General features: G+C 40.8%; 1 protein-coding gene across 1 annotated transcript; it reads left to right on the top strand.

Moving 5' to 3' along the window:
- The first annotated feature begins 400 nt into the window (after nucleotides 1-400).
- Nucleotides 401-21,309, top strand: LOC115357230 (NADH dehydrogenase [ubiquinone] iron-sulfur protein 3, mitochondrial-like). The gene is made up of 4 exons (XM_030048647.1): nucleotides 401-492; nucleotides 622-719; nucleotides 3,356-3,505; nucleotides 21,097-21,309. Exons 2-4 carry the CDS (start codon nucleotides 690-692, stop codon nucleotides 21,307-21,309), a joined length of 393 nt encoding a protein of 130 aa, XP_029904507.1. The 5' UTR covers nucleotides 401-492; nucleotides 622-689.
- The last annotated feature ends 2,881 nt before the right edge of the window (nucleotides 21,310-24,190 follow it).

The following is a 24,190-nucleotide window of genomic DNA, read 5'->3' as shown; positions in this document are numbered from 1 at the left end:
CTGTGCTCCACCTGCGCACACATCAGCATGCCTAACCTGATATTTTTTCATGTCTGTGGGAAAATACTCACAGCTCACTGTACTTCTACACTTTGGAAAGTAATTTTATATTCTCCATCCTCTTGTTTCTTTCCCCAGCGACTTTGTGCATCACAGTAGTCACGTTTATTTGTTCAAGAGTTTTCTCAGCCACTTTAGGTGAGCCTATGAGGCCAGCACCTCTCAATGCTAACGCCAGTTTGCATGGAGCCTGTCAGCATGTAGGATCGTCACTGGCTGCTGCTTGTTGTTTCAGATCATAACGAGTGTTTTTCAGCTTGACAGCATCAACAGATAAATGAAAGTACACAGAATGGATGTATGCGTGCTCGGTAGTGTCGATTATCACCAGGTAAGATGGTGCCAACCCTCTTTCCTCTTGTTTTCCAGTCGCTAATCGGAGCTCATGTCTCGTCCAGCAGCAAGCGAGGTTGGAAAGCACCGAGAGCAAACGTGAGTAGAGAGCGGTGCTGCACCGCCGTGTGTGTCAAAGTGATGGAGGTTTTCCCTCTGAAGTGCTAGAAGCAGACTGGTGTTTGGTTTCACTGTTTAACCCTCATTTGTCCTGTGCCCTCCCTGCAGCCACAGTCCGGCCCAAGGATGCTGTCAGTCACAATCAGCTGGCAGCATTTGGGGAGTATGTGGCCGAGATGATGCCCAAGTACATCCAGCAGGTCCAGGTCAGAGCAGGTTCAGTGTTGGGCTGAAGAGCTGCACCCAACTGGCGTGTGCTCTGTAATGTTGGACAAAACAGTGGCAGTGAAATGTTTTTGCATGCACACACAGCTCTTTGGGACTTAGTCATGTAAACATACTTGGCTTAGAATAACTTGGGTGATCTGAACCTCATGATTATGAGAAGCCTCAGTGAGATGGTGTGCAATTCTTTTGCCATTCGTCGTGCTTTAGGGAAGTACTGTGTGCACTATTAAGGCAGCTCAAAGTCCTACGCAGAGAAAATTTAGTGTGCAGTTGTACACCAGACAGTACGACAGAAGTCACACAGACATCATGCTTGTACAAAGCACCAGCACACGAGTTGAGCTAATACACGTCAATATGTAGATTACAGTAGGGATGTGCAACATGTACAGAATCATATATCACAACATTTTTGACTAAATACCTCAATATTGATATTGTGACATTATTGTAGGGACGACTGCGTGTGCTTTCATAAGACATTTACAAACAAGAGAATTATGATAAACAGTCATTAGTATTTTGAATATGATGACCAAGCAAGTGAGACAAATAATAATAGAACAGCTGTAACAGTCTAATAAGTTCAGAAAATTGCAATTCTCTACTGTAAATCAGCCGTTAAAACCAGAAAAACCATCACTTGTGCCATAATGCGATATTGCGATATTTGAAATCCCAGACAATATGTAGTTTCATATCACAATATCGATAAGATATTGATATATTGCCCAGCCCTTGGGTATGTAGGGTACAATCAAAGAGTAGGTGTGTGTGCAATAGTTTTATGGCACGATGTGCCTTAAAACCTACTTGTTGATTATCCTGCATAGACCACGGTCATATACAAACAATATGTCGGAAAGAAGAAAAAACTATATTAAAAAAAACTGATTGGTGTGTTTTCCTTCCCGGTGTGTGCTGACACAGTTGATAACGAGTAGGCTTTGACAGCTGTGCTTTTTAATGTTGCTGTGGTTACATGTTGAGATATTTATGCCAAATATCTCAATAGAGATGCGATTATATGATATGACTATGGATTCACTCTTATTTGAAATTTTAATTGTAGCAACAGTGAAAATTGAGCACTCTTCAAAAAACAACATAATAAAAAAAATGGTTGTAGAAAATGCACTTACAAAAAAAAAATGCAGTTTTATTGATCAGAACAGACCAATCACTCGCTTACGCTGCATTAAGATAAATTTTGAAAAATTAATCAAACATTTTGCTGCTTCAACACAATAATTGAACAATATTTTAATTGTAGCAACAGTGAAAATTGAGCACTCTTCAAAAACAGCATAATAATACATAATGGATGTAGAAAATTCAGTTACTTCACAAATTATTTTATTGATCAGAGCAGACTGTCTCACTGTCTCAGGCTAACTCTAAATTTCATGTAGTCCATATGGTTTCCTTTTGAGATACTAATATCTCACATGTTCACATCTATAGAGTGATACGATAACGATACATTGTTCAGCCCTGAGCCAGACCGTGGTGTAAAGTAGAAAATCACACACTCAGTTGTTTGTCTGCAGCAACAGATCTATCTACATGAACTTAGTGGCATATAATTTAATTGGCTGGTAGGTAGGACTGGGTAATATATTGATGTTATATCGATGGTGATATAAGACTAGATATCATCTAGGATTTTGGATATTGTAATATTGTGATGTGGCATAAGTGATGTCTTGTTATTTGTCCTCTACCTGCTTGGTCATCACATCCACATTACTAATGATTTTGTAACCAAAAAATCTCACAGCATAAATATTTTGTGAAAGCACCAATAGCCATCCTTACAATATTGTCAAAATAATAATATTGATGTATTCGGTGAAAAATATTGTGATATTTGATTTTGTCCATATTGCTCAGCCCTGCTGGTAGGTCTGTACCAGTGATGATGTGAATTTTCTAAAATGAACACATTTGACTCTCTAGACATGTTTCCATTATTCCTTTCTGTTATTTGTCTTGTCATGAATGCTCTCACAACAAATAGTTTCCTGCTAGCCCTGCAAGTCTCCCATCTTTTTCATGCTGTTGTTAAAATTACATTTTCAAACCCTAACTCTGTGATTCTGTGGATGGTTGCTGCAAAACAAAAAATAAGTGCTGGACTGTTTTAGAAACAGGGTGTCGATGAATCCTTAAACAGTCCGAAAATGAAATTTTAAAAAATATTGAAATTTAAGGTCTCTAAGAAGTATTTAAATGTCTTAACCAGTTAGAGGTCTTTTCCCCAGGTGGTTGTGCTGCATGTGCATTTTTTATTTTAGTATAAAACAAGCTTAGTAGTACAGTATGCATCTCATCTGCTTTACTAAACCCAACTTCATCAGTTAATTTAGTGCTATCATTTTTGTGATACTGCCAGTTTAGTTTCAGAACTTTCATTTCATTTTCTGTTCGATCAGAAATAGGCTGTTTTTGCACCTTTGTTTCCATATTTAGATCTTTGAATCAGTCTTAAATTCAATTCTAGGCAGCATTAAAAGGCTTTCTGAAACCTTGAGATGCTCTGAAAAGGTATAAATGGTGTGTGTGTGTGTGTGTGTGTGTGCGTGCGTGCGTGCGTGCGTGCGTGCGTGCACAGGTTACTTGTTACAATGAGCTGGAGGTGATGATCCATCCTGACGGGGTGATCCCTGTGCTGACCTTCTTGAGGGACCACACCAACGCTCAATTCGGGAACATGATCGACCTTACTGCTGTCGACATCCCCACACGGCAGAATCGCTTTGAGGTAGGAGCCAGGCTGCTCAGCCACACACACACACACACACACACACACACAGCAGAGCCATCCATTAAGCACATACACAAGCATTTCAGAGCAGCTTTGAAGTGGCACAGCTGATCCACAAACACAGTCACATCTCAGACGTGTTCACCAGAGAATGGAGCAAACAACGCAGAGACAGTTTGTCATGAGGAGACGGTTTTGTCAAACCTGCCAACCTGTGAGCTTTCTGTGCTCTGAGGAGGCCTTTGTTCATTTAATGCAAAATTCACTCTTGGGTATATTTTTGTTGTTTTTTAGTAAAACGAGTTGACACAGTTAACAGTTTTATTCTTTAATCAGCAAAAGAAGGATAGGAGATAAAAAGTAAATGAATCTCTGGCAGCTTCAGCTGTAGGCCGGGGTGGGTGCACATGTGCGTACAACTGCTAAGTCTAAGCAGAGATGCTTGAATATAGGAATCTTTTGGGAGCAAAGGTTATTATTAAAGTCTGTATTTCTCTATGGCCACATTTAGAAAAATGCATGCATGGCCTCCCATTTTCCATTTATTCTCTTATCATTGATTCCAGGGAATCCTTTATTGCTCAACGATTTGGTTATTGTATTTCAACTCAACCTACTAAGCAAGGATGACGTACAAATTAATTTCACCACCAGCTGACACCTTAATCCCTCTTACTCCACATATTTATATATAAAATAAAGTGTGAATGCCCCCTTCAGCACTTCATCAGCTACATATCATCACTTGCTGTGTTTTGAAAGCAGGAGCGTGCTCCAGCTTTGCTCCGAGCAGATGGTAGCAAACGTTGACTAAGTGAAGTTAAGCTCTCTGCCAGGAAAAAAAAAAAAAATGTTGTGCCTGTTTGACTCTCTGCATTCACCACCGTTTACGTTAATTAAAGAAATCAAATGTCAAATGACATTTGTTTGGACTTTGATCAGGAAGCAGTGACGAGAGAGGCAGATGTATGACATGCACAGCAATACACAAAGGTTTTCTGAATCCACGAGCCAGAAAACAAAAACAATATTTAGGACATATTTTATGAAACTTTGCAGCAGTAATGTATGAGGAAACAGCCTGTTTCTGCATCATGGTTTCTTATTTCATATTTATGTCTCCTTTTACAAAAGAATTTAGGCTGATTAATGATGAAGTGCTAATAATTGTTTTTTTTTTTTTTTTTGTGTGTGTGTGTGTGTGTGTGTGTTTTGTTTTGGCAAAATCATTATTGCTAGTTACAAAGCTAAGCTAGCAAAGCAAAGCTAAAATTAGCCAAAAAATAATAATCTTTCCTGTAATGTAATTTTAAATATATAACAATAATTAGTGCCTCGGGGCCGCACCGAGCCACTATTGTCCCTATTATAGCAAAGCTATAGGGGACAATAGTGAATTTAATAATGACTAAGGTCATGGGGCAAAGCCCTGAGTCATTATTGTTATCCTGTGTGTTTCTTATTCTTCTAATTTCGACTTCCTTTTCTGTAAAATTTCGGTTCGCTACTCCTCCCACAGTTTCGAAAAAACCTATGACATTATTGAAAATGTCCCATCCACAATGAATGGCGCACATTTCGCAAGGCCCGTATGCCTACACCATCGAGAATACCTCGACACAGTCAGTGGACGAAATGTGCAGCTTGGTCAGATCTCCTAGCCAGCAAATTTTGGTTGCAATCGCAGTTACAACATAAAAAAGATTTACATAAAATGATTTCAAAAACATAAAAAGATTTCAAAAAATCCCATAGGAAATGAATGGGGACTTTGAAGCAACATATCTCGGTCATACGGTCACGCAGAAACGTGAATCAAACTTTAAAAAGGTGACATTGACCAGGACTATTTTTGGTGTAAGGGATATTTTCAAACAATTTACCGTTTTTTTTTTTTTTTATAAAATCACAGTTTAAAGTTTGACACATTTTCCCGCCTCTTTTTCAGTTTTCAATGTGTGTGTATGTGGAAGTCGTTAAGCAGCTAGAGTGGGGCTCTAACTGACAGATACCTCTTTTCCTTAGCACCAGTTCTTTGTTTTTACACCGCCCAAGCTTGGGCCAAACTGGTTCCAAATCAGTTCCAGGCAAGCACGAACCGATGACACGACCCACCACGTCATTGGTGGGCGGGGTTACAGACCCAAACGGGAACACAAGCAGTATTTGCATTGCTACGTCCATTTGTCGTCGATGTTGGTTATTGTGATTGTGATTCCGAGCGAGCGTCTCGCACATCACGTTTTCCGCTGACGTAGTGGCTCTGACTTGGCTCCGGTTGGCTCTTGGCCGGTGGAAAAGCAAACCGGTTCTTTGTTGGAACTAGTTAAGCACCGGCTCTAGCACCAGCACTGAACTAGCACCAGGTTCTTTTTGGTGGAAAAGGGGCAAGAGTGGGGAGCTGGGGTGAGGATTATCCAAAAACAAAAAAAAAAGTAAATCGCCCTCACGGGCACATAGTGTGAAGCACGCACGTCATTTTTTCCAAAGTGGTAGAGATTTATGTCCTCTCTCACACGATGCATCTACTTTTACCGTGAGACCAACAGAATTTGAATGGCGAGCCTCTAAAGACAACATGCCCCTTGGTTTTTTCTCCAATAGGCTTCAATGTTATTTTTCAGAAGAACAGAGCCGTATGGGGTGCCGAATGTAAAAATTCGATCACCATTTTATCGACAACATATTTAAAACATTTAGCTCACTTTCCTCACATTTAGCTCATTTTTCTTTCATTTGAGACAAAAATTCATGTAAAACAGCATGTTCTATAATTGTTAAAAAAATGTGTACACATGAAAAATAAATATAAATCTAAATGTTAAATGTAAATCTAAATGTTAAATGTAAATGTTAAATGTTAAATGTAAATCTAAATGTTAAATCTAAATCTAAATGTTAAATGTAAATGTAAATGTTAAATCAGTCGCCAAGTGTAAAGCTAAATATTTAGAAATTATGCAAATTGGGCAGGTCAGCGCCTGTCGTCCACGCCCCTGGCAGTAGCCTCAGATCATGTGGCCCCGCCCACACCACCGACTGTGGCTCAGTGGGTGAGGCGAGGTGTAGAGGCAGAGACATGGCGTTTCCAACAGAGGAGCTCGAGAGGGCCGTTGTGGCCGGTGTGCGGGCTGCACTTCAGGGAATAATTCCACGGGTGCAGTCCACACAACAAACGGTAAGTGAAGCAGTTGAATTTTAACTTATTAACTAATAGGGCTTGGCAACCGACGTCACTGCGCAATGCATTCTGGGACGTAAACAATAGCGCGCCGCCATTTTGTGTGGCCAGAGCAAGAGAAAAACAGAGCCAACAAGACACAGTAGCCTATTGAAAACTTTTTCAAAACTTGTTGTAAACGATGTTGAAAAGTAGATTAAAGGAAACAAACGTACCATACAGAGACAAACTTCTGCCGAACTCAATTAAACGGTACACAGAAAAGATCTCGTTAATCGATCATTTGGATCCTTACGAGGTGCCTGCGACAAACTGGAGTCGAAACCCCGACGCCTTACCCCCTTTGACCTTTCCTGATATTTTTGTGTACCTAGTCTGTGGCGTCAGTGCATACACAGAAGATCAATTTAGGAATTATAAATCCATGGAAGCCCATGTACAGTTCACCAACGGCTGGGTCCATGATTTGGAGGTCTGCAAACCACCAAGCTGTGAGAACAGTGTCGTTCGCACTAAGGTGTGTATCATCTTGCTTACCTACCTGTGATTAGTGAGACATACATTATTAGGCTACTACACAACATGTAACCATATTATGCCCTGGTGTTATAATTTGCCGTATAGTTCAATGTTTCTTGCATTATCCAATGTATTACATAGTTCAGGGCAGCTTGAGCCGCTAAGCAGAGGATAGACACAACAGGAGCCAGATGGACTTTCTCTATCTTGTTATTTAGGTCTGTTGCATTAGATACACGCCCAGTCAACATTCACACACATAGCATAGCACATTCCAGAAATAAGGCATGGACAGTGGTTGGCCTGTCCATGTCCGGTGTTACGGATTAACTGGTTTCCGTGTTAACTGGTGACCTTTGTTTGTAAACGTCGGGCGTTTCTCGTGGCAACAGCAGAAGGGTGTACTACGAAGCAGGTTCAGTGGGTTAGCGAGGTATGTTGAGTCTAAAGCCAGGCTTTCCTGTATCACGAAGGTGGCTCTCTTTTAACCCGGCTAGATCATCATGGTAACTTATGCTTAACTCATAACCTGGTCCCGACCAGGTTATGAGTTAAGTTTAATCCCGCCCGGATATAAAAGCGGCGCTATCTCACCCAGGTGAAATCACGAAAAGTAATTTTGTCCGGTGTTTGGTGGCACATATGCACAATGCAGGTATACTATTAGTGGTGCACAGACTTCACGTTTGTTAGAAATATTCCGTTGTATCACAGACTTTGTTATAGTAGGCTACTTTTTTAAAGGAAGCCCCTTATAACGGTGACTGTCACGGCATCCGAATGTGATGATTGGACGGGAGCAGCCAGTGGTGATTCAAACGCACTCCAAACGCCAAATGAGCAAACAAACATCAACCGAAATGGCTCCATAATTCAAGTTAAACTTCAAATGTAACGAACAATTATCTGAAACTACTGACAAGGAGCTCTAAGCAGCGGAAATAGTGGTCAAAATTGTCATGTAACCATGGTAACCACCGCCTGCTCCGTCCGACACTGCTAGACTCACCCACACACACCTTCAGTCACCTGACTTAACCTCAGGCTTTACCTCCAATTCCGAGGCAACACTCCCATAAAGCTACTGAAGTTACATATTTCTAAACTAAAATTCATAATACTGAATGAATATTGCAGCAGTTATTTAAAATGGCTATAACAGTGACAGAATCCCCCTTTGTGCTTCCTTTGAAATTAATCGCCAGCTCTCCTCTCTCGTCTTATTTGCGGCCACAGTGTTGCTCTTAGCATTAATTTTATTTTTGAAATGTTCATAGCTTTCCATGAGGACAAGCTGCTCCTCTTGTGTGAAATCTGCAGCCCGTGAACGGTCCATTTTTCACGGAAGTAGAATCATATGACGCCAAAACGCCCCCTTTTCTGTGAACGCGCACAGAGCACAAAGCTGACAGCCGGACTGAACAAACCTTGATGAGAACCACCGTCGTGATACCACTTAACTTTGACTGGAGCTTTAGGTTTTGTTGAGCCTGATAGTGAACACAAAGCCTGGGTATGTTGAGCCTCCTTCGTAGTACAGCCCTCAGATGTTCTAATCACGGCAAGGGGACGCAGCTGAAGTATACAAGACCTGGAGGAGGCCGTGTTGTTGTAATTGTCTGACATGTATTGCATTGTCAGACAAAACCCGCAACAGGTACGATAGCCTAGTGGTCTAATTAAATGACTTACAACAATTCTTTTAAGTTTCACACCCGGTATCGAACCCCGGGTGGATAATTTTTTATCCACCCGGTCCAACCTCTGTATGGGGTAGGCCCAGCACAAGAACATAAATGTGTATCATTTCCTGATATCGGGCTCTTTCTGACTGAGGTCGTGCGACAGCTCTGTCACACTGAGACCAGCGCTGCCTTGCTTTATATGTGACCATAATAAATATTGCATCAGAAAATTGAAGACTGACTGCGGTCTGTTCCTGGGCTTTCAACAAAAGAATCGGGAGCTAACACTGGGTTTCCGTTATCCAGTAATTACCGGACTTTATTTATTTATTTTAGAAGTTACGCACGTGAGTCAGTTGACAGCACTCATTTTATTTGATATAGCCTACTTTTAAATAAAAAGATTACACTATAAATTGACATGCCCTGATATCATTCTTATATAGCCTGAATATAATTTTAAGCTCAATAAATTCAGATAATATTTGACCGGAATTTCAAACATTTGTCCGGTAAATTGAAAACCTGCCGGTCACATTGTCTGGTGCCAATTTTTTCTAGCAGAAACCCTGATTAGGCCTATACTTGTCCCCACTGCTCTTTCCAATTACTGTTGTTATCTATGTACACAGGTCATGCACTCGCAGCGGTTGAACGAGCCTCCTCTAAAGCCCTGGGTCATTGTGAGCAGTCGTGGGAAGGTTCAGTGTGCACACTGTACCTGCATGGCAGGGATAGCAGAGACCTGTACCCATGTAGGTGCTCTCCTATTTAAATTGGAGGCAACAGTTCGGATTCGTGGCACAAAGACTGTCACTGATGTGCCAGCATACTGGGTTTTGCCCAGCAACGTCACCAAGGTTCTACCAGAGGTGGGGTATAAGATTGACTACACCTCCTCAGCTGCTCAAAGGAAGACATTGAACCAGCGAATAAATGAGCCCACCACAGCGCCAGCCATAAGGAGTCGGGCACAGAAACGGAAAACTCCCCCTGGTAAACTTGAGGATTTAACACCACTTCTTGAGACGCTGCTGCACCACAGCAAGGCCGTTGGTTTGTCAGGTATGGAGAAATACTATGCACACTACACACAACACACAGCTGCTGCGCCGTCCTCTGGTTTACCTCCATGCCTGGCAAAATCCCTGTTTGATGACAGCATAGATGCCACTGACCTGTCTGTTGTTCTGCTGGCCTGTGAGAAGCACATGGATGCTGTAAGTGTGACTGATGAGCAGGCAGTAGCTATAGAGAAGTACACCAGGCAACAACATCAGTCGTCTGCATGGTATGATTTCAGAAGCGGAAGAATTACAGCATCAAAAATGCATGCTGTATGTGCCACGTCTCTGGAGAGGCCAGCCCGCACAGTTTTGATGCAGGTGTGTTACCCCCACACACAGCGCACAATATCAACTGTCCAAACCAGATGGGGCATCAGTCATGAGGGGGATGCTAGAAAGGCCTACCTGGAATCCATATCTGCATCTCACACAAATCCCAAAGTCGAACTGTGTGGCTTCATGATTAACAGCAAATTCCCTGAAATCGGAGCATCACCAGATGGCCTTACTATGTGTGAATGTTGTGGGAAGGGCTGTCTGGAAGTGAAATGTCCTTTCAAGTATCGGTCCTGCAGCATTCAGCAGGCATTGGATATGAAGGACAAAGACTTTTGTCTCCAGTGGTCCTCAAATGACCTTCAGTTGAAAAGAGACCACCGCTTCTACACACAGATCCAGACACAGATTTTTGTCACCCAGTCAAATCACTGTGATCTTGTTGTCTGGACTGAAAATGATTTTGCTGTGGTGTGTGTCTCTCCAGACCAGGAGTTCTGGGAACCTCATCTGCAGAAAGCACAAGAATTCTTCAAGAAAGTGTGCCTCCCAGAACTTGTTGCTAAATACTACTCCAAGGATACAGCCCCATGTTCCAAGTGAAAAAAGAGCAGTAGCAAAGAAGTGGCCCTTGTTTATGAGAGAAAGCAGTAATTATTGCACTTTGGCCTACTACTGTATGTGTGTGTGTATGTCTGTGAATATTCTCAGTAATACGGGTAATGATGCATGTGTGTGGAAGGTCCATCATCAGAGGTATGATACTGCAACAGGTAACACACACACACACACACACACACACACACACACACACACACACACACACACGTGTGTAGAGTGGAGCAAGGTCAACTTGACTTTTATCATAGATTTCAGAAAACATTTTGCTTCTCCAAGAGGCTTCTTCAGTTCTGGTTGCCTGGCAAGAACTCCCAGGTATTTTAACCTCTGTGGGGTCGTTGTTAGGGTTGTCAATACCACTGGGTGACAGTGCTCCTGGGTGTTAGCGATCATCGTCGAGAGTCATTAGGGTCACCGGTTGTCAGTGTGGTCGATCCTTGCCCCATGAGGTCAGAGGTGATGGGTGTTTCGATCTCCTGGGGAGAGATGAGAGGACCGTGTTGAAGATGGGGGATAGGTGGTGTCTGAGGCCCCCTCCTCTGTTGAGTGATGGCTTCTCTACTTTCACACACATGGCCTCTGTCACTCCTCTTTCAAACCACCTGTCCTCCTTGTCCAGAATGTGTACATTGTGGCGTTCAGAAGTGTGCCCCTTGTCTTTCAGATGTAGGTACACTGCAGAGTCCTGGGCTGAGGAGTTGGCCCTCCTGTGTTGGGCCATGCGTCTGTAAAGTGGTTGCTTGGTTTCTCCAGTGTATAATTCTTAGGGCTGTAGTCTGTTAGTCGACTGGTCGATTTATTGGTCGATACGTTTTTGGGCCTGGTTTTCCGAATATTTGCTTAATTAAGAACGTTTAATGAACATTTAGTCCTCTACCATGTCAAAAACGTCGTCAGTGTGGCAGCATTTTACCAAAATAGATGGAGAAGAAGGCAAATGCAAACTTTGCAAACAACAGTTTGCATATCACAGATCAGAGACTAACATGGCGTATCACCTAAAAACGGTAAGCTAACATGTCTGCGTTAGGTTGCTCTGTCGTATATAAACAAATCAGAATTGGCATATTTCAAAGTTCTAGTCTAATAATTGTTTTATAACTGCAGGTGCACACACTCGCGACAACGGAAGCTTCCCCCAAATACACCACCACCACGCTTGATGTTAAGCCTCCTCTATCATCCAAACACAAAAATGATATCACGCAGGGCATTGTCGATTTTATTGCACCGGGCAAGTCAGCCTGAGCCAGAGGCTGGAATAATAGTGGAAGGTCCTGTCAATTATTATAACACATGACAAAAACAGTTGTCTAAATTATGTTGCATATACCTCAACAGTTCTTGTGCTGACGTCACTAGACATAGTACATGACACAGTACTATTTTCAGAAATCATAGACCATGATATTTCGTAGGTGCACATGATGCAGTGCTGTCAGAGCCGACCGACTTGAGTGTGTCATTCAGTGCAAAATAATTAGGTCAAAAACGATTTAATATACTGCACATACTAGTTTTTGTTTATTTACATTCATTTAGGCGGACAAGGCTACCAAGTGGGCTACTGCCTAGTTAATTAATCTAAAAACAGTAGTAGTAATAGTAGTTTTGTTTTTTGTATTCCCGCCGCCCCTCAATTAGTTGACTTTTGGTCAAAATTTCAGGACTTTAGTCAACCAAGATTTTCTTTCGTTGGCTACAGCCCTAATAATTCTGTGCATTCTTCACTGCATTGGACTGCATGCACCAGAGGCCTGTACCATAAAGGATAATTTAATATTTTAATATTTAATATAATTTTTGTATTTTTTATATTTTGATAATTTAATATTTATTTGATATTTAATTTAATAATATACTATTTAATATTTTCATGATAAGAGCTCAGCAGGTAGAAAAGGCCCACCTACTGACCAATCAGTTCTCTTGGAAAATGGCCTGCCCATTTGATGAGAACTCAGTATATCTAGGAGCACAACTTGTGCACCTTTTTTTCCAAGTTAGACTGAGTATTTTTTCCCCTTTCTTCTTCTTCTTTTATAAAATTAATACATTTTACGTAGACTTCTTATTTTAATTCTGTTTGTTTTTCTCTCACATTTTTTTCAAGTTCGAAGAGAAGAGGAAGAAGGAATTCTTCTTGTTTTTTGTTTTTTTTTTTTACTCATGACTACACTGTCCAACCAGAAATTGATTTTGTAGACTGATGTAGTGATTTTTAAAAAGTATTTTTGAAAATAAATGAGGGGAATTTAATTCAGAGGGTTAAATAAAAGTCTGATAAAATACACGCCAGCCTCTGGGCTCCTTTAGGTTTCCATTAGTTTGCTCATATTTAGTATTTAGGGGGTCTGCCCTTGCTTTATGGTACCGAAAATCCGGATTGCGGATGTCTGGTTAAGTGAAGCCAGATAACTAAGAGAAACCCCGGGTATGTTAATTCAGCGTTATGGTACAGGCCCCAGGTTGCTTCTCTTTTGTTTTGGTGTGCAGTCTGTCAGGTGGACCAATTTCTGCCTTAGTGTGTTGCTGGGTTTGAAAAACACAGGGATGCGGTGTTTGTTGAAAAAGTTTCTCCGGTAGTCCAGCCACATAAAGCATGACAACGTTGTTTCCTTTTCCTCCTCTTTTTCTGGGACTGTGCACAGTCCCAGAAAAAAAGAGAAGAAAACCTGATATCCTAACTGGACCTTTGTCTTAGCCAAGACGCAACAACATTGTCATGCCTTATGTGGCTGGAGTATTGGAGAAACTCCGCATCCCTGTGTTTTTCAAACCCAGCAACACACTAAGGCAGAAATTGGTCCACCCGACAGACTGCACACCAAAACAAAAGAGAAGCAACCTGATGTTTGCAGTCCAATGCAGCAAGGAATGCACAGAATTATACACTGGGGAAACCTAGGTGACCCTAATGACTCTCGACGATGATCGCTAACACCCAGGAGCACTGTCATCCAGTGGTATTGACAACCCTAACAACGACCCCACAGAGGTTAAAATACCTGGGAGTTCTTGCCAGGCAACCAGAACTGAAGAAGCCTCTTGGAGAAGAAAAGTCCCATTGACCTTGCTCCACTCTACACACGTGTGTGTGTGTGTGTGTGTGTGTTACCTGTTGCAGTATCATACCTCTGGTGACACTCACTCCCTCCCTCACTCCATTCAACAAGCACACGTTTCCTCTGGCCTTACAACAACACTTGGACACATGTTAACTAAAATACAACAAACATTCACTATTTTATCCAGAAGGGTAACCTCTTCATCCTCACAGGGAAGCAACAAACTTATTGGTATTCTCTTATGTAATAGTGTATACTTATTGTGCAAGCTACCTATTACCCTTTCTACATGTATCCTCAGGTGTGCTATAGCATGGGTCGCTTTGATGTCCTTGGCATCCATCCAACTGATGGACCTTCCACAGAGCAGCAGGGAGAGCAGTGTGTGTGTGTGCGTGTGCGTGTGTAGTGGGGTTGGAACAAGGGAACTTTGTGGCCTGTGGCTTATATGATTTGTACCATTATACTGTGTTCTGTGTTGACTTTGTTCTTATACTGTTGCCATTCATGGCCTTCTGGTTTACACTTACCGTTATGCCCTGTGGCCAATTTTAAATGGCAAAATCTAGTTTATTGTGTCATGTTGTCACATTAAAAATGTGCGAAAGATGCTGTAGTGGCAGATCAAGTCTTAGTCGTATGAGTGTGAGTAAAACCATTTGAAACTGAGTCAACTTTTTTGCAACTGGCAGGAGGGACTGTACAGCAGTAAACATTGAGAACAAAATAGCAAAACAAGGCAGTCCTGTATAATATCGTACCTTCTCTGTATTATCTTTGAAAAACTCCTCATCCATCTTAAGCTTGTTTAACTCGGACCGAAGCTCCCTATTTTCCTGCAGAAGACGGGTTATTTCGGCACTGCTTTGTTCACAGAACTGGCATTCTGCTCTTAGCCTCTTAGTAGCTGGTTCATCGGTTTCTGTCTGCGGGCATGTCGGTCTAACGCTGTGGCTGTGACCTCAGAGTGACCTCAGAGTGACCCAAGTGGAGGGTTGGAGCCCAGTCTGGATGAGCCTCATACATCTCATATGCTGGTTTGTCACTTAGGGTACACTTTATTTGTTGTCACTGTTCAGGGTAAATATTGTAACACTCAAGCACAGAAGGTCTTTTAAATAGTTTTTTGAAATTTTTTTTTTTTTACTTGACTCAATATATTATCATTGCTTTCTATGCACTAAAGCCAGTTTTAAAAGGCAAAATCTTTATGTCATGTTGGCACTTTGTTATTTACTGTTACTACTCAGGTTAAATGTGACACAGATCTTTTACAAGAGTTTTTAATAATTTTTTTTTACTTGAATCAATATATTATCATTGCTTTCTATGCACTAAAGCCAGTTTTAAAAGGCAAAATCTTTATGTCATGTTGGCACTTTGTTATTTACTGTTACTACTCAGGTTAAATGTGACACAGATCTTTTACAAGAGTTTTTAATAATTTTTTTTACTTGAATCAATATATTATCATTGCTTTCTATGCACTAAAGCCAGTTTTAAAAGGCAAAATCTTTATGTCATGTTGGCACTTTGTTATTTACTGTTACTACTCAGGTTAAATGTGACACAGATCTTTTACAAGAGTTTTTAATAAGTTTTTTACTTGATTCAAAGAGTATTAGCATGTTACTTGAAATACTGTACTTGAAATTCAGTAATTCAAAGTAGTTCAACACAAGAAGCACAACAAGAAATGTAACATTGTACTTTGCAGTTTTTTTTTATTAAATTGTCAAATTATCAAACTGTCTTTAAATTCATCTTTAGTATTTACAAAATAGCACACAAACATTCATGCAAACCATGTTCAATCTAAGGTACCACTCACTCCCTCCCTCATTCCATCCCTCACTCACTCATTCATTCACTCCCTCCCTCCCTCCCTCACTCATTCACTCACTCACTCCCTCCCTCCTGGCAAACTGGAATCTATCACAAGCATACTGTATGTCCCTTTTGGAAAATATTGTACAGATTTATTTATTTATAGTGGCATTAATTTAGACAAAAATCACTATGCCCACCATGAGCTTCTAGATATGCTTCACAGGCAATGAATAGTTATACCTGAATGAGACTTAACATTCAAGTAGAAATACATCTTGTTTACTATATGGCCTACACTTCAAAGTTGGGATTGGTTAGCTGCTGCCATACTTTTTTTTTTGGACATTATCTGTTTTAGACTGCCTGGTGCTCTGTGAAGACACATTTGCCATACCAAATACAAGCAAAGCCTTGGCAGAGATGAATAAAAAATACCCGAGGATGTTGTTTTATAACACACATCTGGCCTCTTTTTCAGGGTGTCACCCTGGAAAGACTAAGATGCCATTATAGGTAGAAAGAAGAAACAATACAGACATGACAACAGTGTTGGGAGAATGCATTCACTCACTCCCACACTCACTCATTCCCTCCCTCATTCATTCAGTCACTCACTCCCTCCCTCCCTCCCTCACTCCATTCAACAAGCACACGTTTCCTCTGGCCTTACAACACTTGGACACATGTTAACTAAAATACAACAAACATTCACTATTTTATCCAGAAGGGTAACCTCTTCATCCTCACAGGGAAGCAACAAACTTATTGGTATTCTCTTATGTAATAGTGTATACTTATTGCGCAAGCTACCTATTACCCTTTCTACATGTATCCTCAGGTGTGCTATAGCACGGGTGTCTTCGACATCCTTGGCATCCAGTTGACATCTGCCTTTAGTGAAAGCAGGGATTTTCACTTCTGCACACATCATCCCCACACTGTCTTTAATATCAAAGCCTCGGTCTGCTAACACTAAATCACCAGGCAAAAGTTTGCCAAGCAGCCCACAGTTCTCAGTTATGTACTTATCAGATGCTCGCCCCCCCCATCCCTTTGAAAGAAACGAAATTTGGCCTTGTGGTGTTACTCCTATTAAGTACTTCATGGTATGTGTGCCTTTGTAGTGGGAAAATGACTGTGCACGCGCCTTTAAATTTGATGGCCTCTCTGTTCGTATCTCAAAACAGTCAACAATAATTGCAACTCGCTTTCCAAAAGCTTCTACAAATTGATGTGGCATTGTGGCCTGTAAACAGTGCCTCTCGGGCCAGTACAGCAAGGGAGTAAGGCGTGCATACAGCACATCTATGGTATCGGCAAAGGTAGCTGATAGAGTTCTGCGTGACACATTAAAAATGTGCGAAAGATGCTGTAGTGGCAGATCAAGTCTTAGTCGTATGAGTGTGAGTAAAACCATTTGGAACTGAGTCAACTTTTTTGCAACTGGCAGGAGGGGCTGTACAGCAGTAAACATTGAGAACAAAATAGCAAAACAAGGCAGTCCTGTATAATATCGTACCTTCTCTGTATTATCTTTGAAAAACTCCTCATCCATCTTAAGCTTGTTTAACTCGGACCGAAGCTCCCTATTTTCCTGCAGAAGACGGGTTATTTCGGCACTGCTTTGTTCACAGAACTGGCATTCTGCTCTTAGCCTCTTAGTAGCTGGTTCATCGGTTTCTGTCTTTTCTCTATTTTCCTCCTTTTCTGCAGCTCCTGCCTCTGCTTCATCCCCATGCTCGTCTTCCTCTGCAGCTCCTGCCTCTGCTTCATTCCAATGCTCGTCTTCCTCTGCAGCTCCTGCCTCTGCTTCATCCCCATGCTCGTCTTCCTCTGCAGCTCCTGCCTCTGCTTCATCCCCATGCTCGTCTTCCTCTGCAGCTCCTGCCTCCGCTTCATCCCCATGCTCGTCTTCCTCTGCCGCTTCTCTGACTCCATCTCCCTTGGATTTTTTCCTGTGTTGTCTCTGTTGTCTGCGGGCATGTCGGTCTAACGCTGTGGCTGTGGCTGTGACCTCAGAGTGACCCAAGTGGAGGGTTGGAGCCCAGTCTGGATGAGCCTCATTCATCTCATATGCTGGTTTACCTTTTGGGGAGACAACAGTATCTATGTTGAAAAAAGTATTGCAGTCGACAGCGGGCATTAGGTGCTTCAGATCCAACTTAAGTTCAGCCTATGTGGTGAACAGTACTCTTACAGGTGTTATAAGGAGAATTTCTCATGTTTCACTCAAAGTCATTAAAAATAGCTCTATACTTCCGACTGAGTTACACCTTGGAATATCTTAGTGGCTGAGCAGAGTATTTTGTTTTGATTACATCTATTCGGCTCACTGTGTTTGAACTAGCCTTCCTAAGCTAGCCCACTTTGCCGCAATGCCGACAGAATAGTGCTTCGTTACAAAATGCAGAGGAACTTATGACTACTCCACTCGGGAACAGAACAAAATTAGAACAAATAACCATTTGCTAAGTGATGTTTATACACTCACCCGAATGAAAATGCCTGGAACACACTTTCAAGGATCTTGGGACGTGTGAAAAATTTATGTCCGTGCGTCTTATGGCGGAGATCCAGGCCATCCGTCTTCGCTTGGTTACTTCGGAGACAACACTCCCTTGATTGTGTCTCCAGGCCGGAAAAGAATAAAATGAGAGTTCGTTCTCTACTTTTTGGCCCCGTCGATCGTGTGATCGGACATCCGATCACACAACAGGTTCTTCCCATGGCTGTCTTATTTTGGGGTGCGATCTTCTTGGTGGTCTTCTTGGCGTGCAACAACGAACAAGTGGCCTCACAATATGGCGATTTCTCCCATCAGCCCCTGCGGCGCTCCGGCCGTGACGTCACGCCCCCATCCCCTATTCAGGACGGAGTTCCTGTTAACTTAGTTAGCCAGCCGACAAGCTAACGTCACCGTTTGTCAGTGTGACTTGGATGCTAGCAAAGGTTATGTGATCCACAGTAAAGATTAGCTATAGCTATGTTTGAAAAACGTAACCCCAGTTAACCACAACTTACTGGTTACCAGTAGCAACAGTGACCATGTTTCATGTCTCTCTTTTTCAAGACCCTTTTTTGGAAAAATACTTTTTATATGGACAGTAGCGGTTTTAGGCACGGGCGAAGCGGGAAGCCGCCCAGGGCGGCATTTTTTCATGTCACGTGGGGGGCGGCAGGAGCGGGAAAAAAATCATCAGCGCTGCAAAGCAGTTTATATTACCATATTCATCCGAATATAAGACGATATTTTTTCCATTGAAAATGCCCTGAAAAAAACGCCCTCGTCTAATATTGGGGGTCTAAGCAAATACACATGTATTGTACTTGCATATCAGAATCAGAATCAGAATACTTTATTGATCCTCAGGGGGAAATTAGTTTTTGTTACAATAATATGTTCCGTGCTTGAATACAGCACACTTCCACCGGCCGGCATCAGGTGTGCGCCGCCACCCGGTTGAATGTAGCAGCCAGCTGACATGCCGCTCCAGCTGGAGGGTTAGGAGAGTGTGTGATTTTGTGAATGAGAAACGTTAAGAGGGCTGTGATGCAGCAAAAAGCGCTTGAAGTTGCCACAGAGCTATACCCCGCACTGAGTTTAAAGCTAGCATGGGCTGATGTCGCAGAATGTCCATATAAAAAGTATTTTTTCCAAAAAAGGGTCTTGAAAAAGAGAGACATGAAACATGGTCACTGTTGCTACTGGTAACCAGTAAGTTGTGGTTAACTGGGGTTACGTTTTTCAAACATAGCTATAGCTAATCTTTACTGTGGATCACATAACCTTTGCTAGCATCCAAGTCACACTGACAAACGGTGACGTTAGCTTGTCGGCTGGCTAACTAAGTTAACAGGAACTCCGTCCTGAATTAGTTAATAAGTTAAAATTCAACTGCTTCACTTACCGTTTGTTGTGTGGACTGCACCCGTGGAATTATTCCCTGAAGTGCAGCCCGCACACCGGCCACAACGGCCCTCTCGAGCTCCTCTGTTGGAAACGCCATGTCTCTGCCTCTACACCTCGCCTCACCCACTGAGCCGCAGTCGGTGGTGTGGGCGGGGCCACATGATCTGAGGCTACTGCCAGGGGCGTGGACGACAGGCGCTGACCTGCCCAATTTGCATAATTTCTAAATATTTAGCTTTACACTTGGCGACTGATTTAACATTTACATTTACATTTAACATTTAGATTTAGATTTAACATTTAGATTTACATTTAACATTTACATTTACATTTAACATTTAGATTTACATTAAACATTTAGATTTACATTTAACATTTACATTTATATTTAACATTTAGATTTACATTTAACATTTACATTTAGATTTAACATTTACATTTAGATTTAACATTTACATTTAGATTTAACATTTACATTTAACATTTAGATTTACATTTATTTTTCATGTGTACACATTTTTTTTAAACAATTATAGAACATGCTGTTTTACATGAAATGAAAGAAAAATGAAAGAAAAATGAGCTAAATGTGAGGAAAGTGAGCTAAATGTTCTAAATATGTTGTCTATAAAATGGTGACCGAATTTTTACATTCGGCACCCCATAGAGCCGTTTCTGTTTTTCACTGTTTTTTACATCGCTCTCCTGTCCACATTTTAGACCCCAGGAGCACAAAAATACACCGAGTGCTTCAGGAACCCCTTGTGGTGCTCAGGGTCTGCTCGGTTTTCTGATAGGAGTTACCGTTTTGGCACAAATTAGCCAAGAGTAAGTGCTTCGCCAAGCACAAAATCTGCTCTCTGACTGGCATTTCTGTTACGTTGCCTAGCAACCTAACTGCACTTTCCATGCACACAGACTCCATATTGCATTGCTTTCAGTTGCATTGCTCTATTCTTACTTTTTAGTGATTAAGACAGAGGTCAGACAAGCACCCCCTGACAACGGCACCCGAGGCACTCTCAAAATTTCCGTGGGGGAATTTTCTAGTTAAAAATATCATCCTCTGGACTTTTTCCCCACTAATTTTTAATAATTTTTAAATCATTTTTTCTTTTTTTTATTTCCAATTTTTAGGTCTTGTCTTTTTAGTTCATCTGCAGGTCATTTTCTTGTATCCTTTTAACTAATTTCTTGAAAATCTTTGGGTTATTTCTTGCTACTTGCCAAGTTTTTCCCGCGTTTTTGAAAGAAATCAAGCCAGTTTGCTGCAAAGCATTAAATGTTTTTGAAAGGCTGCGTTCAGACGCTTTACACAAGCATTCAAGCAAGAAATCTGTCGTCGATCCAGGTTTCAAAGGGCTGATGATGGAAAGTGATTATTTTCAGGTTGAGAATGTGTTTTCACTGTTTGTTGTGTTTGCTTTCCAGATTGTGTACAACCTGCTGTCCCTGCGCTTCAACTCTCGTATCCGCATCAAGACGTACACAGACGAGCTGACACCAGTGGACTCTGCAGTCTCTGTCCACAAGGCTGCCAACTGGTATGAAAGGGAGGTGAGTCAAAACCTGCACACTCACCAAAACAACAAAAACAACAACAACAACAACAATAAGAAAATGAATGCCAGCCCTGAGATTTAAGATGATCACATTTTGCATTTAATTTGTAATGGGCATAAATTCTTAGAGTGGTGATGGTACAAGCTTTCAAGAGAAAGGAGAGATTGGGTCAGAGCACCGGCATCTAAACAACAAATTTAAGACACATTCCTGTATGTCTGGCATGTTTTTTTGTTTGTTTGTTTTTTTAAGTGGAACAGGCTCATATTGGCTGTGTAGCATAGCCGAGTGAACACACTCGCTGCAGAGTAGAACCTAGGTTCAGCATCTACTCTAGAAATACACAATGAAAGTACAAAATGGACGGACACATATTCAATGATCTACCCAGCAGTGTCAGATTATTATTTTAATGTGTGCACAGATGTGAATGTTAAACTCAACAGTCATTGATCATTCTGTCATTGTCTTTTGAGTTGCTGAATTTAAAGCACAGTGCAGGCCTGTCAAACAAGCCCAGTTCACTCATGTGTGTCCTTAAACACATCAGCAGTCACATGATCATGCCTCCAAAGACTCCCATCAGTTAGTAGTAGTGGTTAGTGGAAAACAAGTACAATCCAGATTGAAATCATAAAATGATTAAAAAAAAAAAATGTTTTGGACAATCATAAAATGATTAAAAAAAAAAAAAATGTTTTGGACAATCATAAAATGATTAAAAAAAAAAAAAATGTTTTGGCCATATCGCCCAGTCCTACTTGTGGCGTGCATTTCCCTCAGGGAGTCTGGTGGTTAACATGTAGGATCATACTTGACTCTGAACAAGGAAGTAAAGGAAAACTCCTCTTGCAGTTTTCAGTCGGTGATTTTCACCAGATATGGAGACAGTTATAAAAAATGATATTAATCACTAAGCATCTTTGGTTCCACTTTGCCTTAACAAGTTTCATTTACTTCTGCTACAGCTGGTGATTCCCTCCATTCCTCTAAATAGAGAAAGGTTTGGCCCTGTCCACTCTCCCATTGACTTCCCATGCATTTCATAAATGTGCAGAAAATACAGAGATGTAACACTACAGCAGATCAGTAGCAAATTCAGTCCGAAATTCATTCAATTTACAAGTAATTCTGGGACTCCAATTCTCATTCATATCCTTTGCACTTTTTTGCCAGTATGGCCATGAAATAGGTCTTAAATCGCATTCAGAATCGTCTTAAACAGGTCTTTAGAATCTACAATGGAAATAGTCATGAAAATAAAGAAAAAACATTAAATGAGAAGGTGTGTCCAAACTTTTGACTGGTAGTGAATACATACATACATACACAAATACACATATATATACACACCTGCAAACAAACATACACTTGCACTCACACATATAAATATATGCACATAAACATACATATACACATACATACACCTATATCCCCGGAATAATTTATTCCTAAGGGTAAGCATACTAGATAACAGCACATCATTATAGAGGGAGAAGAGTAAGGAATCTTTAAACAATTCATGCAAGATTCCAGTCCAATAAGTGCTCAACAAGGAAAACCGTCAGTCACACCATTTCAAAAACATAAGGAACCGGCATTCAATACGTCCTTAAGGAATTGTAAGTGCTAAATGTAAAAGGTCTCCCCATATAGTATGTGCTATCTCCATGTTAGCTTACCACTTAATAAGAGAACATTAAGCCTAAATAAGATTCATATCCCAGTATTTATTACCAATGTTGTTAAATATATAAGAGAGATACATTCAACTCAACAGCCATTTATTTACATATGTTTTTGTGTTATAGTCATTATCTTATTCATATAAAGAGACTTTACTAATGTTAATATTTATTTGTTAATTCTATTTATGTATAGTTTAATTATATGTACAAACTCTGTGAGATAGTAGAATGGTGACCCCTCTCCTATAGCCTGATTTGTAAGATGAACAATACACCTTAGAAACCCCCATTCTTTTCAACTTTTCATGTTCTACAGAGTTAAGGTGCGTTTCCTGTAAGAACACAATATTATTATTCTCCTTTTTCGTTTTATTCAATATCTTGCTTCTCTTAATCAGATTCAGAACCCCATTTATATGAAATGAAATAATTTCAAGGTTATGAATAGCCATGGTCTCCTACATGTGTTGCATGTGTCTGAGTTCTCCCAAAACAGTGACTAGCTTTTAAAACGTCATATATCCCAAAAACTCTTGTGAACATCAAGAGATGAACATAACCCAAGAAGAACAGTAACGTAATTCTTGACCAAATGTTCTTACATTTCTTACATTATTTTGCTTCCAATGTTGATGCTTGTTCTGCATGAGCCTCTGAGGGGCTCCAGATGTAAGAGTACCCATAAAGGAATATCCTGCTCTTTGCAAAGAGTAGGGCCCTTTGAGATGACTGAATAACTCTTAAAGTCATGGCTGAAACATTTTTGTGTCACGACCCTTTTACATAGTTTTAAAATAAAATTTAGGAGTCTAACAGGTCAGTTTGTCAGATTTGTATGGTTCAATCTAATTTAATTTGAAGTTTAAAGAGTCTTTCAATCTCAAATAAAATTAGATTGGCCAATCCTATTATGTAGACATAATATAATAAGGTGCAAACCAGTATAGACTTATCTGCATCCATATCCTATCCTGTGCTAATGGCAACAAAGGAGTGTTTGTGTATATTAGTTCCATTAGACAACTACAGTCTCACCTTATTGTACAAGGTTTTTTACTTCTTATGATCAGCTCTTTACTGCTGGCATTTATTTATTTTCAAGAGTGTTTTTTTTTTTTTTTTTTTTTTTTTCCAGAGAGAGATGTTGCGCTGCATCTTTTGTATTGTGTTACATTTCACCACTAGGGGGCACTGTTGTGAAGCAGGTACTAGTTGGGACACTGATGCCCCTTTTCCACCAGAAAAAAACTGGTGCTAGTTCGGAGCTGGTGCTA

Source organism: Myripristis murdjan, chromosome 3 (assembly GCF_902150065.1).
Source record: "Myripristis murdjan chromosome 3, fMyrMur1.1, whole genome shotgun sequence".
In the NCBI taxonomy this organism is placed as follows: Eukaryota; Metazoa; Chordata; class Actinopteri; order Holocentriformes; family Holocentridae; genus Myripristis; species Myripristis murdjan.
The sequence above is the reverse complement of the archived record's forward strand: the minus strand, read 5'-3'. Positions and strand labels throughout refer to the sequence as shown.

Bases quoted from the DNA above. Each gene is read 5' to 3' on its own strand.
- LOC115357230 (XM_030048647.1), top strand. From the start codon at position 690: ATGATGCCCAAGTACATCCAGCAGGTCCAG. The intron at 720-3,355 runs GTCAGAGCAGGT...GTGCGTGCACAG, and splicing joins AGTACATCCAGCAGGTCCAG to GTTACTTGTTACAATGAGCT. The intron at 3,506-21,096 runs GTAGGAGCCAGG...TTTGCTTTCCAG, and splicing joins CACGGCAGAATCGCTTTGAG to ATTGTGTACAACCTGCTGTC.